We start from the raw sequence: 18,511 nt of genomic DNA on the forward strand, positions 1-18,511 counted from the left end.
CAGGAAACCAAACGAGTTATTAATGCCTGCTTTCTGTGTGAGAGATATGTATAGCGCGAATGCAGCAAAAGTGCGTTAAGCTCCCCTGACAATCGATCGGCTTGTTTCTTCGAGACCATTTGAAGTAGTTGGACTAGACTTTGCAGGACCACTCCATATAAAGCAGACTGCCACCGCCTGCAAAGGATACATTCTGCTACTCACCTATGCCACCGCCCGAGCAGTACACCTAGAATTGACGAGCGGGCTCTCAGCAGAAGCATTCCTCCTAGCGTTCTGTAGATTTCTAGCTTGCAGAGGAGTGCCGCAGACACTATATTCGGACAACGCATTGGCCTTCAAAACGACATCATGGAACCTAAGAGATATATAGGATGTTATGAGAAGCTCCCCTTTTGCATCCTTCTTAGCCAAACATCATGGCCAGTGGAAGTTGATTGTGCCAGGAGCGCCCTGGTGGGGAGGTTGATGGGCGAGGTTGATCCGCTCCATCAAAACTTCTCTGTGGAAAGTACTTGGAAAGAGCTACCTGAATAGAGAAGAGACTGAGACAGTACTGCTTGAAGTGGAAGCAGTGATCAATTCACGACCCTTGACCTACACGTATACTGACGTGATGGAACCTTCAGGAATATGCCCAGCCCATTTTCTTGTCGGACGGTCATTGATGGCGGTTCCAGGAACACGCAGCTCGGAGTATGAAACGCGGTGCACGCAAGCAACAACAGACGATCTGACCAAGAAGTGGCGGTATCATCAGAAACTGCTTGACCACCTATGGGTATGATGGAGAAAAGAGCACCTCCTCGAGTTGCGCTCAGCGGCATCGCTACCCATCGGGTGCCAACAATGACCTAAAAGTAGATAACGTAGTTCTCGTCGAACAGCCCGACATTTCAAGATGTATTTGGCCCCTTGGGCGCATAGTCGAAGTTTATCCTGGCCAAGATGGTGTAGTGCGGGCCTGTAGGATCAAGACACAAAATGGCAAGTTCGTACGGAGACCTGCACACAAACTCTACAAACTCGAGTTGGCCCACAACTCCTTTGAGCGGGAGGATGTAGAAAAAGAAGAATAAAGTACGCAGGCTAGGACTGCGTCAAAAGAAAAAGAAGTGAAGGAGCAAGAACAAATTTAACATATTAATGAGCTCCATTCCAGCCAATCAGGACGTGCAAGTTTACGTTTATGCAGATGATATTGCATTCTTCGCGGCCGATAACGACATATATTCTTTATACCAAAAATTGCAGGGATGCTTGAGTATGCTTGAAGTATGGCTTCAATCAATTTGCATGACATTAAATGTAAGTAAAAGCGCAATATTGGTGTTCCCACTAACGGATCCGGTTTCAGTCTCTATAGTTAACAATCAAGAACCAATTCCCCAGGTTGAATCTCTTAAATATTTAGGTATCATTTATGATGGAAAACTCAACTGGAGTCCACATATAGAAAATGTAGCATCTAAGGCACAGCGTGCTTTAGGTTTACTACGTAGACTGAGCAACCGAAAGTACGGGCTACGCAGGGACGCTCTCATAATGATATACAAAATGTACATGCGTCCAATATTGGAATTCGGCTGTGTAATATTCTCAGGAAGCCCTGCTTATAAAACTAAGCCTCTGGTTCTTTTGGAGCGTGAAGCCCTGCACCTGTGCCTGGGACTCCCTAGGTTTGTAGCAAACAATGTTCTTTATCAGGAAGCGCGCCTACCAACATTGCCCTGCAGATTCCGCATCTTAACGATACAAACATTTCTAAAATTTTACAGTTTTCCAATTAGACGATCCGAGTATGTATTTATAAACGATCCGAATTCCTTCTTTCTAGCTCATTGGCCATGTTTTCACACTCCCCAGATTATTTTTGTACAAAAACAATTAGACAGTTTAAATGTAAAAATACGAGACGTTATTCCATCATATGACTCAAATCAGAATTTAAATATTGAATTCGATGAAATTTTCCCACAGAACCCTAAGTTTCATTCAGTCAGGTTATTAAATAATATATTGCAAGATTACCTTGCCCAAGTACACACAATTAACATAATAGCCACTGACGCTTCTGTGAACGGCGATAAGGTGGGCGTAGGCATTTTCTCGATGTCGCTTGGCTGGTCATTCTCCTTGAGACTGCCAGATTTTACTCCCGTATTTGAAGCTGAGCTCTTAGCAATGATTCTTGCACTGCGTAAACTCCCTTTAAATGAATCCAGCGCGGTTATTATAACAGATTCCCTTACTGTCTGTACTGCGCTTACAGCTTCAACTAATTCACCAGCTCTAAAGACGTTTCTAACATTAGTTCCCCCCCAGCTGAATCTTGTAAAATTATTATGGGTACCAGGACACTGCGGATTACATTTTAATGAAATGGCCGATTCATTAGCACAAGCATCCCTGAATGGACGAATAATATCGGTCCTTCCAGTGGTGGCACAAATAACCGCGATCAGATATCGGAATTTTTCAATTCGTAGAGATATAATTGAAACAATAACGTCATGGACTGAATTTCAGCACAAAATTTCCGTGGAATATACATTGGTGTCCATCAAGACAATCGGAAGTAATAATCACAAAATTACGCTGCCGTGTCCCACCATTAAACCTATATTTACACAGGGCTGGTCTGGCGATATCGCCACTGTGTCCATTCTGTCTAGAAATATAAACCGTAGAACACTACTTTTTAATATGCCGTCGGTATAAATTACAAAGGAAAAGACTTCTTGAAATTCCGCTTGCTAAATTAGGGGTAAATTTAACATCAGAAATAGTACTCTCTTTCGGTGCCTCGGTATTCGACTTTAGCCACAGGGACGTGTTTGATGCCGTGTGTACTTTTATTCAATTAACAAAACGAATCAAATTTTAAATCCATACTTTTACAATTAGAGATATAGCATACATTTATATTATAAAAAGTGCGGTATAGGAAAATTATTCTGTCTGTTCTGATTACTAAATTGCACTGTAACAGTAGTTTCAAAAACCGTATATAAAAGTTCAGGTGCCCAATTCTTGGCCAATCCCCCGGGGTGGGTACGAGCCATATGCTGAGGGTATCATCATCATCATCAGAACAAATGGGGCTCCGTGTTTGGCTTCTCTCGTCGGCTCGTAGTTTTTCTATAACGTTTACTTAAAACCTGTAGTGGTCATTCGGAGATTTTCGTTGTCTCGGCTACATGTGACGAACACTGCCTCCGGTATCGGTCCACTTTGCTTCGGATGACTAAGAATGATGATGACAGAACGACTGCCATACCAACACGAAGACGGTATGATAATGAATGCATGACGAAGACTGCATTATGGCATGAAAACAGCATGAAAATGGCATAAGGACAATCGATTGGCGACGAGTGTATGTCGACAATGGCGTGATGATAAGTCTCACGAAACCTGTGTGGTGATGGTGGCGTGACAACAACGGCATGACGAGAGTCGGTTGACGAAGCTGGAGTGACGACGCGGGAATGACCACGATAGCATCACGACGATGGTGTGAGGACGATGTTATGACACGAATCGAATCACAAAGCTGGAAAGACGACGATGGAATGAGCACGGTGGCATTGTGACCACGAGCACATACCTAGTGGCACAAGTTGTTTACCAGCTTGTGCCACTGGTAAACATATGTGCTCGTGATGCCATCATGCTCATTCCATCATCGTCCTTTCAGCTTTGTGGTCAGACTTTTGTCATACTGTCGTCATCATACAGTCATGATGCTGTCATGGTCATTTTCTTGTCTTCACTCCGGCTTCACCAGACGTTGTCGTCGTCGTCACACCATCATCGCCATACAGGTACCACCATGGTTGGTACCCCGAATGTACCTTTTACTCTGCTTGTGTTGTTCAATGTGGTAATAAAAAAAATAGTGATCGTGGCCTAGTGGTTAGAGCAACGGGCTGCTGTGCTGCACGGCAGAGGTTCAATTCCACCATCGGTCACACATTTCCTTTTGATTAAAGCGAGGGGAGACAGGCACCTGTCTACCTACCAACCGCAAAGTGCCAAATATGAGGCAAAGAGTGCTTCGCATTATTACGGGCAGTCCTTGTGCAGCTGAGTTTGACGAAGCTCGCACAGTCTCATTCCACAAATTGAAGTCTCTGTTGCAGTTAATGACAGAGCACATCATTCCTCAACTCTTACACATTTGAAAATAGCACTAAGCGAATCTAAGCGGAACGTTGCCTGAGCAGTGGCTGATGCCTCCTTGCTTTCAATTTGAAAGGCGTTCAATGGCAGCGAGCCTGTGGCGGTCCCTGGTGTGTGGTGCCCAGCCCGCTCAATGTAAGAGGTCTAGAAACCGGTGGATGTCTGGTGGTGGGGACTGAACCGGTAGCACGGAGCTACCTGACTGTAGCTCCGTGCTGCAGTTGGGTGCATGACAACTTTTCCTTTCATGAACCTTCCTCCATCTTGCGGGCTTCCGCAGAACTGATTTGCCAGAAGATATAATTATATGTAATTTATTCAAGAGATCACAAATCGCACACAAACAGCTTGAACAAATGCCAAACACAACGTCACCGAGTTTTACATAATGAAAAAAAAAAAGCGAACTAAACTAGTCCGTGTGCCCAGTGTAATGATCTGATGGTCAACTGCTGTCAACTACAGCTTGTAATGGGCCTCCAAATCGCACAGCTCTTGTATCCTCGCTCCGGCGCACCCGGGCTCCGGGAATGTCCACTCAATCTTCGTCAACCTTCGAAGCACACCAATAAGGCCCATGCACGCGATGTGTGGACGCTCGACTGCAGCCCGAGCCACCGCCCTTATCTCAGCGCCATAGGCTTCCATCGTGTCGCTGTGCCGTCCCTCGCAGTAGAGCTGGAGAACGCGCTGCTTCGTCACGTGGTCCTCGATCAGGTTTAGTATGTACAGCGACAACACGGTATCCAACTCGAACAGCGCGCCGCGCCTGCCGTCAGGCCCATCGACCATGGGAAATCGATGAGTTCCGGTTGCTGGGGGTGGTGCTTTTATTTCGTACATCGGGGTTCGAATCGGCGGCGTGCCGAACATTTCGACGGCGCAGTGTCCCTCACTCGGCGAATTCTTGGACGCGACCACAACAAAAGCGCCATCACCGGCAGGCTGCACGCACATGTTCACAGGTGCACCCATCGTCCCGGGGCTACCAGAGAATGCAGAATTAGTGCTGGCTGCGCCGGATTGAACACTCTCTTGAAGCGGGCAACTTAATTCCGGTGCTCTGACTTTCGCGGGAACGCTGCGATCACTGTTCGGTTGATACGATGTTGTGAACGAATTAGGAGACTGCGACCAGCCGGCGGCAATAACGTCCGTTGTTGATTGAGTAGACGCACCAGGAAGGCCAGTCCGATGGTTATCCTTTGTCGAGTCGTTGCAGAGAACAGGTGAGTCGCGAAGAGTGGCATTCGCTGCGACCTCTCCTGGCCCGTCTTCTCCACTGTTTTCCTCAAAAGTGGGCAAGTCATCGGAAACTTCAGTCGCACCGCTCGAAGCTCGATGCTGTGCTGGTTCGTCACCAGAACGGCCAGCCACATCGTCCATCTCACTCTCTCCTTTACTACAGCAGATGGGCAGATCGTACTCGTAAACTTCGGTTGTGTCACTATTCATCTGTGAGTCGCAACAATTCACTATCGGTTGCTCAAGCTCCTCGCTGACTGTGCCCTCTTTCTCCGATTCGGCAGACGGGAGAGAAAGCTTAAGTTCAGTCACAATACTTGTACAGGTGCTTTGTGACTCTTCGTCTGATTTCGAGTCTCTAACAAAGTGCAAACCATTCACGGAAGTTTCGGGATTGTACGCGGAAATGCCAGAACGTTTGGCACCTTCAGAAGCAACGTCAAGAGCGTTTTCTGTGCCGACCTCTTCGAAGGCGGCGGCCACGGGGCACAAGCTATGTTCACTCCTCACTTGGAACTCAAGTGACAGTAGTTCTGGTGACAAAGGGGCAGCTTCGTCCAGTCCAAGTCGACATTCCGTCACGCTCGCGACCTCACACTGGGAGTCCTTTCCCACAGCCTCGCTTGGGTTTGCACTGTCGGCGATAGTAAGCGACGGAACGCGAGCCTCAGGGCTATGTGAACGTTGCACGCGGTTCTCTCCGGCCAGGCAAGCGGGTTCGAAATTAGTATTTCCGCCAGACGAACGTGAATTCTCGGCGTCAACCTGAACTCTAGCGCTGGTCGGGAGTTGAGGCGAACTACCGGCCGCAGTTTCTGGATCAGAAGTATGTCGCGTAATACGCAGGTTCTCCGCCACGCCGCTGGAACACGGCTGCTGAACTGAAGGAACGTCGGCACCTGACCTTATCTCACAGTCCGAACTGCGCCGTTCTTTCGCTTTCAGTTTGGGAATCCTGTACTTCGCCATCTCGGCACTTATGAGTACGGCAGATGCGAGCGCGGTCTTAGGGCTCTGGGTAGCATTGCCCACGGTGCTTTGGCAACGCTTGCCGTTACTGCTCGGTTGGGCTACGCCGCCCGCTCGCACTTGTTTCGCTGAGTCAATCGCTGTAGACGTCTCACTACGCTTCATCTGTGGCGGGTCGCTGGTAGACATGCGCGATGTCTCCTTTCTGCTGGACTCTTCCGCGCAGCCCGTCCTGCGCCTCTTGTCGGAGCTTTCGGCGTCGTGTTTAGCGTCAAAGCCGGGCAAGTCATGGTCGTGCATCCGTTTGGCTTCACCGTCGGAACTCCTCCCTACAGTCGGTGACTGGCGTGTGAAGACCGAAGTCGAGTACGTGCTCTCCATCGCCGGTGAAGACGGGCGTTTGCGTCGGTGCGGCTGTTCGCAACGCAAATCTTCGTGCTCTTCCGACACGCCGCTCGCATTGTGGTCGAACGGACGCTCGCCGCCGTGCCTGGCCCACGACGTTACTTCCGACGAATGTGAATGCCAGGGTGGTCTTTGATGCTCCCAGAATGCCTCCGAGTGATCGTGTGGAGCATGCGGAAACAATTCACTGTCGTAGTTCGCGCCGTTGTCAAACTCATCGGTCCCTATTTCTTGAGCGCGGTGCGATTGGCTGGAGAAACGACTGCCGTCGAAGCAGGTTGAAAAGTACTGCGGAGACGATTGCCAGCGAGGGCCGTTGCAACTGAAAGGGGGCCACATCGGCGGCGTAGGAAGCAGCGGTGGCTGACGGCCCGCGTCGAACCCCGGGTGGACGCTGCAGCCGCGGCGGCGTGCTCGGAATGGCGGCCTCCAGAAATGCCTCCTCTGCCTCCAGGCGAAGGGGGCAGCCCGCCATGGCGGACCGAAGCTGAAGACATCGTCGCCTCCATTACCGGAATCATCGGAACGCCAACCGTCGCCTCGGTGGGCACGAACGTCGAAATTTTCGTCGTTGGATCCCTCCATTTCGCGTTGAGAGGTATACCCTCCTTCAGATCTCTGACTGCAAGTGCACTGATAACACCTCAAAAGAAACAGCGACTGCTGCGGTATGTTCGCTTCAGCGGTTGCTAGCTTCCTTGTTCCACGATCGAGCAGTTGACCAATCTGACGCGAGCCCGCGTCAGCTGCCTACGCGTTTGCTCCAATCGGAGAACCACAGTGGCAGAACTACCCGTCCTTGGAGCAGCCAATCGCAGACTAGGCGCGCGCTTCAATAGACGAGAAAACGATCGCCAGAAGGCGCTACTGCGCCTCCTGACAGTGCCCCAATAAATGTCAAGCAGCGCGTACGCGCCGTGGTGCAGTCTCCGCTTTGTTTACATTTTGTTTCGCCCGCGCTTTCCTTCGCTGCTCGTACTCACGGCGCTCCGTTTTCGACGGCTGCAGATCGCGTGCTTGCTGAACAGCGATGCAAAGACTGCAATGCTGTTTCAAGAAGGTTGCCGACGCCGACAGCTTTTTTTCGTGGCGGCAACCTCAAGAAAGGGGAGCGTCTGCTTCCACACGTGCATGCCGTTGAACAAATTGTGGGCGGTGATGTGACAGTGAAAGCCAAGTGCGTATCGGAGGTGTCCAACAAGATTGTATACATCGAGTTAGAGGTACACACCGAGTTCAATAATTTATATTCTCTATGGTGCAGCCACAAAGCGATCGCCATGCATGCTTGCAGAGATGTACAGAGAGGGTGACGATTGCGGTTGGTTTCGTTGGTCGCTGGACGCGCACACACGGCTGCTCTCATTTTGGCTCCCAGGGAGTGGCATCCGCACTGTCAGCGCAGAAAGAACACATGCATTAGGCACCAATAAGCCAATAAAATCAATTAACGATGTAAGTACAACATATGCGCATAATATCTTATATCATGCTGTATAAATATTTAATGTATACCATGCCTTATTCAATGCGGATGTTAGAATCGGGGCAACTTATTGCATTAGTGCTCAAGACATCTTTTCACTGCTCATGAGAAATCGCTCGTACAAACTGCTCCCCGAAATGAACCCAGATCACGGTAACCGGCGATTACCTTGGGACCATAGCACGAGCGCAAGAATTAGCGATACATGCCTCACCAAAGCAAATCTACTTTCTCGTCGGGCGAATGCCCTGTCGCGCAGTTATAAGTAAGCTCACACCGATGACCGGCTACTACACGAAACGAACATTCTTGGCAGGAAGAGGGAAGCAGGAAGAATGTGCAAGGTGGCAATTACTTTAAAGCATGCTAGGATATTGTGAACCTAGAAAAGCATGGCCAAGCAACAAACATAATGCGCACGTCTCGGGCATGCAGCTGCTTTCCGATCTGCCACTTACCGACGCACGCGATGACCGCAGCTTGCATTAAATACGGATTTCCACCACACAAAAGGCAAGTAGCGCGCGGACCCTTTTGTTGACTGCACAACTAGTAATTTAGGTTGAAGCGTTTGGAAAAGGGATACAGTTCTCTTGAGCTCGTCCTTGCCGATCGCGAGTGAATTCAATTACATCAATCAATTAAATTCGGGGGTTTTACGTGCCAAAACCGCGATATCATTAGGAGGCACGCTGTAATGGAGGGTCTTAGGAATAATTTTGACCACCGGCGGTTCTTTAACGTGCACAAAAATCAAAGTACATGGTAACAAGAGTATTCTTACATTTCGCCCCCATCGAAATGCGGTCGCCGTGGCCGGGAATCGAGCTCGCGTCGTCGAGCTTAGCGGCGCAACACGTATGCATTTACCGCCAAGCTAACACGGCGGATGCCACTGTACAATTAAACTACGCGACACTTCTAAACAAAGGGTCATGCGCCAAATACAGGCATATTACTATTGCGATTTTACCGAGCGGCCGTGATATTGCACGCGAATGCGAAAGTACGTGACTTACTTGACTCGGCGCACTGCAGTTATCCACGCGTGTCGTCTGTCCTCGTACCACCACCTCGGAATTCTGCAGGACTTCACGGGCGGCTTTCGACCTTTCGAAGCTGTTGTGGCAATGAACAACACAGCAGTATTGTCTGCCACCTTTCCTGGTTGATGAGGTCGCGCTCGCCGTCGCGAAAAGAACGCGCACGATCGCTCGCGCCGAGAACGCGGGCGCGCGCTGGCCCAGCGACGACCTTCGACACTTCCATCCTTCCGCCAGGGGAGTATTCGGCGCTGGTGCCGCGCGGGCCTAGGGTGCCTCGATGCCAGCGCATCGAGGCACCCTACGCGGGCCAACTTTAGGTTGCTACGCGCGCTTTCCGCGTGTTTGGACTTTGGTTTCGCGTGGTTTTTTTCCTTCACAGGTCATCGTGAGGTCGGAAAGTTTCCTCCTGGACGCCCAGTAGCTCTCACCGCCAGGTCGATGTCCGGAACCTCCAACGCTCTCCGGCCAGTGATGTTGACGCGTGCCGAAGAGATGCTGACGCTCGGGGATGGAAAACATCTTGAGCTTATTTTACATTTTGACAGGCATAAGGGGGGGGGGGGGGGCGAGAAGAAAGAAATACGAGAAGAAACACAAATGCTCACGAGGGAGGAGGATGAAAATAAGGAATTGGAAAGGCAGGGAAATCAACCAGACGCACGACCGGTTTGCTACCCTACCGGCAAATGCTACCTTACCGGTTTGCTACCCACAGGGAAATGGGTTTAAAGGGATGAAAAGAAAGAGAGAGGGAAGAAATGCTCTCGAAGGAGCTGCGGCAGCAGAACGGGTGCTGCTCGCGAAATCTCAGGAATCCTCTACACACGTCTGTACTACTGGAGCCGTATTCTGAAACGTTCCACTTCGGCGAAATTTCTTTTGCGCTTTCAGGCGCGCGCTGATTGGCTGGACGAGCAAAATTGAATGACGTCTGGCTCAACCAGCCAATCAGCTCATCCAAGTTTGCTAAAACAGCCAATCATCGCGCGCCTGAAAGCGAAAGAAGAAATTTCGCCGAAGTGGAACGTTTCAGAATACGGCCCCTGGCTTTTCCCCGTCGGAGGGAAAAGGGGCTTTTTAATGCGTAAGCAGGGCTTAGTATCCCTCCAGCGGAGGGGGGTGGGGGGGAGCTCATAGTGGTGTGACCAGTATACCGCGCACGCGCGCTCAAACACGCTCATATACATAGGTTGTTTCAGCGAACACATTTAAAAATGTTTGAAGGTTGCCTGTGGCAAATTGCACAATTTTAGTTCATGAGCTGGTCCACTCGAAGGGGCAGACACTACTTGCACAAACAATTGAAATGCATGCCAGCCACGGAGTTCGCCTGACAGATCCACTTGGAATGAATTCTCAGGATGTCACCGGTTTCGAGATATTAATTTCCGAACTTTGTGGAGAAAGGCATTGGCGTTCCAGTGAAAGAAGCCCGCGAATACACGCAAGATTGCCGCGTGACCGGCGCCTCGAGGCACTTTGCGTGTATTCGCGGGCTTCTTTCACGCTCGGAAAAACACTTTTATGTAGGACGTATTGAGCAACAGAAAGCTGTATGGGGAGTTTTCCATGTTGCTCTACGATTTTCTCATTGACACTTTTCATCTTATTATAATATTTCAAGTTGATAAATAATTAGGACTAATTACGTAATTCGGCGGAATGCAAAACATAATCTGAGTATCTTCAAGCGACAGCAAACGACCTTACCTTGGTTCTGTCCAGCTACGTGGCATTTCCTATTTTTTAATCTTGGTGCATGATAGTTGGGACACCATGACATGGTCGTCCTGCATTGGTCAGAGTGATTGCTCGATGAAGGCAGGATCACCTGCCGAAACATTAACCAAGTTATCTTCCGTGTGTTCCGTTCTAGGACCTTCCTACATGACTAAATACGATTGTACGCGACAGTCGGTTGCTTCAGAACTCTGAAACGTCACAGAAGTGTTGTTTGGAATGCTTTTTTAAAACTTATTTGGCACTTAAAAAGCAAAGTTCAAGAAGGTGTTGTGAAGCCAAGTGTATCTAGAATTAAACCATTTTTATGGGTGTTCTGCAAATAATGATATTATTTTGAGTGTATTTCGGGCATTCATTTAATGTGCCGATTCAATCAAGCACTACAATATAGCAAAATTGGCATTTTGGAAGCTATTTTTTTCTTCTTTCAAAAATAACTCGGGAAGTAAAAAATGAAAAATATGTGATCTCAGAACAAATGGATTTGCAGCAAAGCACTTTAGTTGTGTTGCTTCGGATCTCTTTCTGCTTCTCACGCTTCCCGGCAACTACAGCTTATGTAACCGTAATGTTTACCTGGAAACGCAGGCGGCGAACGCTATGCACGAATGCGAGCTTTCTGGATCTTTGTATTTCTTTCCCCCGCATAGCGGGCGCCACCGCTGCCTCGGATGCGCAGAGGCGAGCGCCATCTGGGTGGTGTTGCAAGGAACCGAGCAGGGCGCGCCGCTCCCACTAAGACATACCTCAAATTGCAGCTAGAAAATGAGTTTGTGTTTAAATTTCAGCGTTACAGAATTATGTTTTCTCGTGTATTCAAATTACAGTCCGACGCCGCCGACGACGACACCGGATTTTCTGCAACACGGGGCCCTTCTTAGCTGTGGACACTTGGCCTCCATATAACTTGCCCAAAATTGTTTTGTGGACTCAGATTATGAGAGGAAAATATGGAAGGGATCAAAACTGAGCTGGAGTGAACCTGCGAGGTATGCAAGGTGCTAGCAGAACAGGTGTCCGAGATTTCATTAACAGGATCTGAGTTCTGAAAATGGTGATAGGTCTCCTTCACTGAATGCAGCAGTTCAAGCAATGATCATTTTCTGGCCTGGCCAGGAAACTTCTATCGTGTTAGACAGGCAGCCACATCGTCCTCTAATTCTCAGAGCTGCTGCACTTGGCATCACAGTATATATGGAAACTACGGATCTGTTTTTTTTTTTCGGAAGCTCGATAGGTGCTGCCATGCATTGTATACTGGATTGGGGCATATACATATCTGCCAGTTGCACTGAAGCTAACAGGTGTTTAAGGCTTTCTGCTCGTGTTTGCTGCAATCCAGGAAGCAGGTACTATTTGTGGCTATGGTGTTTGCTACAAAAATTACTATAAAGGGGAGCTTGGCACTGCAATCATTCGGCTATTATGGGAATTATAGGTAGTGAATGGATTTGTCTTATCATCGTGCTTGTGGCTTCAGATGTTCCTTCTTACGCTTTGTCTTCTTATATTTCCAAACAGTCAGTTTTCTAAGCATGGCAATATGACAAGCCTCTGCACACATGCGCAATCATGGTGAACTTTCGCATTCGTAATGCAGTAGTTTGTGAAAAATTAATCAATATACAATGTCACAAAGTTGTTTGAAGTCCGAAAGATGAATTCTTGGCAAATCCATGCTCTGCATCATCCATCACTTTCCATGCTGGTTGAACCACCATGCTTGCTAGTCCCGAATACATTAGTGGCAGAGTTTCCCCCAAGTAATTTTTGTGGGACACTTTACGTCTGCAGTGCCACAAAGAGGTTCAACTGTAAGTGGGCAAAAACGGTGGGAAGAGACGACAAGAAAGGGCAGAAATGTCCGGCTGAAGCACAACGAAGTGAGTTCAGGAAAGGAGTTGTTATAAAGGCGTGCAAAATGTGTTGATGGTGACTACAAAAAAAAAAAAAAAAGACATTGCACTGTGGGGTACCGTACACGAGTCTTGAGGTTCAAGGACCTTCATTGGATGCCAGATTTGTACTCTACCCCATTCCCTGATTTCTGCGAGACTTTTTGGATTGCTTGCTTCTTCGCGCTTGGCGCCGTGCCGTTCTTTACTCATTTCATCTTCGTCGCCATTCTGTTGTGTCCCGAAGGCACCAGACGCAGCAGCCGAAGGCGATCGAGAGGCTGAGAGCCTAGCATAGAGGACCAAATGGGGCTGTAAATTCGCGTTTTCTTCTGCCTGGCCGTGGCTGCGCATGGCGCTACATAAACACGTCGTAACTGTCCGGTGAGTCTTAAAACTCACAGGGCGGTTACGACATGTGTAATGCAAGTGTTTAAACACTTGCGTTAACACACGACGAGTGCGTTAGGCAGTAGTGCGGGCTAGGGGTTCTTGCTCCTGCTTTCGAGCTTGCCGAATGCTGCCTCAATGTCATTCCAGTGTAAAATATGTTTTATAGCGCCCTAGTTTAAACTACTATGCTCCTCTCCGATGATCGACTGCTCACTGGCTTTCTAAGCATACATTGGCGCAGACGGGCGCGCAATGATGCACCACTGCCGTTGTGATACCATCGTGGTCATACAGTCATCGTCTTGTGTTGGTTGTCATATACGGTCCTTGCGATGCCGTCGTTATCCGGGGAACACATCACGGCGACGGCGAGAATTCGCCTGGAGTGTCCGTACAATGGCTGTTGCAATGAAACCAGAAGTTCTGAATCCTACTAATATAGTGTGTCGCTGCATTGCATGAATGCTCATCGCATTACTGCCGATAGTCATCGTGACATGGGTTCTGCCATACTTTTGTTGCGCTTTGACACTCCTAATGCTAAGGCATAAAATAAATTACTGCGGAACCCATCTCACGCTGACTCAACGGTAATGGGAGCATTTATGCAATGTAGTGACACACTGTATTGCTGAAATCACGTTCACTCGAAACGTGTAGTGGTCATTCTGAGTCTTTCGTTGTCTCGGCTACATGTGACTGCAGCACTGCCTCCGGTAGTGGTCCACTTCGCTTCGGATGACGAAGATAGAATGACGATGACAGAACGACCGCCACACCAGCACGACGACGGTATGATAACGAATGCATGACGAAGAATGCATTATGACGACGACACAATGACGACAATGGCATGAAAACGGTATGACGACAATTGATTGACGAGGAGCGTATGACGGACAATGGCGTGACTGACTCTGTCACGAAACGGCATGACGAGAGTCGGATGGCGAAGCTGGAGTCACGACGAGGGAATGACCACGATAGCATCATGACTATATGATGATGACAGTACGAAGATAGTCGGACGACAAAGCTGGAAGGGCGATGATGGAATGAGCACGATGGCACCACGACCACGAGCTCATACCTAGTGACACAAGCTCGTAGACAACCTGTCGTGCTGTCGTGGTCATTCTCTCGTCGTCACTCCGGCTTCACCAGACTGTGATCTTGCCGTCGTCATCACACCATCATCACCATACAGGTACCTGTAGTGCATGGTACCATACAGGTACCACCATGGCTGTTACCCCGAATGTACCTTTTACTCTGTGTTGTTCAATGTGGTAATAAAAAAATAGTGATCGTGGCGTAGTGGTTAGAGCAACGGGCTGCTGTGCTGCACGGCAGAGATTCAATTCCATCATCGGTCACACATTTCCTTTTGATTAAAGCGAGGGGAGACAGGCACCTATCTACCTAACAACCGCAAAGTGCCAAATATGAGGCAAAGAGTGCTTCGCATTATTACGGGCAGTCCTTGTGCAGCTGAGTTTGACGAAGCTCGCACAGTCTCATTCCACAAATTCAAGTCTGTGTCGCAGTTCATGAACAGAGCACGTCATTCCTCAACTCTTACACATTTTTAAATAATTAGCACTAATCGATTCTGAGGAGAACGTTGGAGCAGCGGCTGATGTATCCTTGCTTTCAATTTGAAAGGCGTTCAATGATGGCGGGCCTGTGGTGGTCCCTGGTGTGTGGTGCGCAGCCCGCTCACTGTAAAAGGTCTAGAAACCGGTGGATGTATGGCGGTGGGGATCAAAACTGACACCCACCCGACTGTAGCTCCGTGCTGCAGTCGGAATGCATCAATTTTTCCTTTCATGAACCTTCCTCCATCTTGTGGGCTTCCGCAGAACTGATTTGCCAGAAGATATAACTATACGTAATTTATTCAAGAGATCACAAATCGCACACAAACAGCAGTCACCTTGAACAAATGCCAAACACAACATCACGAGTTTCACATGACTAAAAAAAAAAGCGAACTAAACTAGTCCGTGTGCCCAGTGTAATGATCTGATGGTCAACTGCTGTCAACTACAGCTTGTAATGGGCCTCCAAATCGCACAGCTCTCGTATCCTCGCTCCGGCACACCCGGGCTCCGGGAATGTCCACTCAATCCTCGTCAACCTTCGAAGCACGCCAATAAGGCCGTCCCACGCGACGTGTGGACGCTCGACTGCGGCCCGAGCCAGCGCTCTTATCTCAGCACCGTAGGCTTCCATCGCGTCGCTGTGCCGTCCCTCGCAGTAGAGCTGGAGAACGCGCTGTTTCGTCGCGTGGTCCTCGATCAGGTTGAGGACGTACAGCGACAAAACGGTATCCAGCTCGAACAGCGCGCCGCGCCTGCCGTCGGGGCCATCGACCACGGGAAATCGACGAGTTCCGGTTGCTGGGGATGGTGCTCTCATTTCGTACATCGGGATTCGAATCGGCGGCGTGCCGAGCGTTCCGACGGCACAGTGTCCCTCACTCGGCGAAGGTGAGTTCTCGGCAGCGAACACGACAAAGACGCCATCACCGGCAGGCCGCACGCACATGTTCACAGGTGCACGCGTCGTCCCGGGGCTACCAGATAATCCAAAATTAGTGCTGGATGCACCGGATTTAACGCTCTCTCGAAGCGGGCGACTTAATTCCAGTGCTCTGCGATCACTGTTCCGTGGGAACGCGGGAACGCTTCGCGAAACGCTGCGATCACTGTTCGGTTCATACGACGTTGTAGCGGCAATGACGCCCGTCGTTGACGGAGTAGACGCATCAGGAATGCCAGTCTGACGGGTATCCTTTATCGAGTCGGTGCAGTGAACAGGCGACTCGCGAAGAGTGGCGGTCGCTTCAACCTCTCCTGGCTCGTTTTCCCCGCTGTTTTCCTCAAAAGAGGTCGAGTCTTCGGAAACTTCAGTCACACCGTTCGAAGCTCGACGCTGTGCTCGTTCGGGACCAGAACGGCCGGCCACGTCGTCTATCTCACGCTCCCCTTCACTACAGCAGCTGGGCGGATCGCACTCGTAAACTTCGGTCGCGTCACTATTGATCTGCGAGTCGCAACAACCCACTAGCGGTTGCTCAAGCTCCTCGCTGAGTGTGCCCTCTTTCTCCGATTCGGCAGACGGGAGACAAAGCGCAAGTTCAGTCGCAATACTTGTACATGATCTTTGCGACTCTTTGTTTGATTTCGAGTCTCTAACAAAGTGTAAGCCTTTCACGGAAGCGTCGGGATCGTACGCGGAAATGCCAAAACGTTTGGCACGTTCAGAAGCAACGCCAAAAGCGTCTTCTGCGCCGACCTTTTCGAAGGCGGTAGCCCCGGGGCACAAACAATGTTCACTCGTCACTGGGCACTCTTCAAGAGACAGCAGTTCTAGTGACAAAGGGGCAGCTTCGTCCAGTTGTCGACATTCCGTTACACTCGCGACCTCGCACTGGGAGTCCTTCCCGACAGCCTGGCTTGGGTTTGCACTGTCAGCGATAGCAAGCGACGGAACGCGAGCCTCATGGCTAGAGCGTTGCACGCGGTTCTCTCCGGCCAGGCAAGCGGGTTCCAAATTAGTATTTCTGTCAGACGAACGTGAATTCTTGGCATCAACCTGAACTCTAGCGCTGGTCGAGAGTTGAGGCGAACTATCGGCCGCTTCAGTTTCCGGATCAGAAGTATGTCGCGTAATACGCAGGTTCTCCGCCACGCCGCTGGAACACGGCTGCTGAACTGAAGGAATGTCGGCACCTGACCTTATCTCACAGTCCGAACTGCGCCGTTCTTTCGCTTTCAGTTTGGGAATCCTGTACTTCGCCATCTCGGCACTTATGAGTACGGCAGATGCGAGCGCGGGCTTGGGCCTCTGGGTAGCATTGCCCACGGTGCTTTGGCAACGCTTGCCATTGCTGCTCGGTTGCACTACGCCGCCCGCTCGCATTTTTTTCGCCGAGTCAATCACTGTAGAAGTCTCACTACGCTTCATCTGTGGCGGGACGCTGGTAGACATGCGTGATCTCTCCTTTCTGCTGGACTCTTCCGCGCAGCCCGTCCTGCGCCTCTTGTCGGTGCTGTCGGCGTCGCGGTTAGCGTCACAGCCGGGCAAGTGATGGTCGTGCAACTGTTTGGCTTCACCGTCGAAACTCCTCCCTACAGTCGGCGACTGGCGTCTGAAGACCGAAGTCGAGTACCTGCTCTCCGTCGCCGGTGAAGATGAACGTTTGCGTTGGTGCGGCTGTTCGTAACGCAACTCTTGGTCATCTTCCGACACACCACTCGCATTGTGGTCGAACGGACGCTCGCCGCCGTACCTAGGCCGCGACGTTACTTCCGACGAATGTGAACGGGAACGCCTGGGTCGTCTTCGATGCTCCCGGAATGCCTCCGAGTGACCGTGTGGTGCATGCGGAAACAATTCACTGTCGTAGTTCGCGCCGTTGTCAGACTCATCGGTCCTTCTTTCTTGAGCGTGGTGCGATTGGCTGGAGAAACGTCTGCCGCCGAAGCACGTAGAAAAGTACCGCGGAGACGATTGCCAGCGAGGGCCGTTGCAACTGAAAGTGGGCCTCACCGGTGGCGTAGGAAGCAGCGGTGGCCGACGGCCCGCGGCGAACCCCGGGCGGACGCTGCAGCCGCGGCGGCGTGCTCGGAATGGCGGCCTCCAGGCGTAGGACGGGGCAGCCAGCCATGGCGGACCGAAGCTGAATACAGCGTCGCCTCCATTACCGGAATCATCGGAACGCCAACCGCCGCCTGGGTGAGCACTAACGTCGAAATTTTCGCCGTTGGATCCCTCCATTTCGCGTTGAGAGGTATACCGTCCTTCAGATCTCTGTCTGCAAGTTCACTGATAACACCTTAAAAGTAACGGCGACTGCTGCGGTATGTTCGCTTCAGCGGTTGCTAGCTTTCTTGTTCCACGATCGAGCAGCTGACCAATCTGACGTGGCGACAGCGCGAGTCCGCGTCAGCTGCCTACGCGTTTGCTCCAATCGGAGAACCACAGTGGCAGAACTACCCGTCCTTGGAGCAGCCAATCGGAGACTAGGCGCGCGCTTCGAAAGGCGCCGGGAAACGCTATGCGCGCTTTTCTCATGTTTTGCCTCTGGTTTCGCGTAGTTTTTCCTTCACAGGTCATCGTGAGGTCGGAAAGTTTCC

General features: G+C 50.2%; 1 protein-coding gene across 1 annotated transcript; it reads right to left on the bottom strand.

Annotated features, from left to right (window-relative positions):
• Window positions 1–4,524: 4,524 nt before the first annotated feature.
• LOC125946719 (uncharacterized) lies at window positions 4,525–18,244 on the bottom strand. Its single transcript, XM_049670576.1, has 2 exons — window positions 15,508–18,244; window positions 4,525–4,738 (listed from the first exon to the last, which is right to left on the bottom strand). Exons 1-2 carry the CDS (start codon window positions 18,150–18,152, stop codon window positions 4,645–4,647), a joined length of 2,739 nt encoding a protein of 912 aa, XP_049526533.1. The 5' UTR covers window positions 18,153–18,244; the 3' UTR covers window positions 4,525–4,644.
• Window positions 18,245–18,511: the final 267 nt, after the last annotated feature.

Source organism: Dermacentor silvarum, chromosome 7 (assembly GCF_013339745.2).
Source record: "Dermacentor silvarum isolate Dsil-2018 chromosome 7, BIME_Dsil_1.4, whole genome shotgun sequence".
Classification (NCBI taxonomy): Eukaryota; Metazoa; Arthropoda; class Arachnida; order Ixodida; family Ixodidae; genus Dermacentor; species Dermacentor silvarum.

What these genes read in the sequence shown, in the direction of transcription:
- LOC125946719 (XM_049670576.1), bottom strand. Translation starts at nt 18,152, where the DNA reads ATGGAGGGATCCAACGGCGAAAATTTCGACGTTAGTGCTCACCCAGGC. An exon ending in CTTATTGGCGTGCTTCGAAG is followed by an intron (nt 4,739 to 15,507) that starts GTTGACGAGGAT and finishes TGTGCTTCGAAG; the next exon opens with GTTGACGAAGATTGAGTGGA.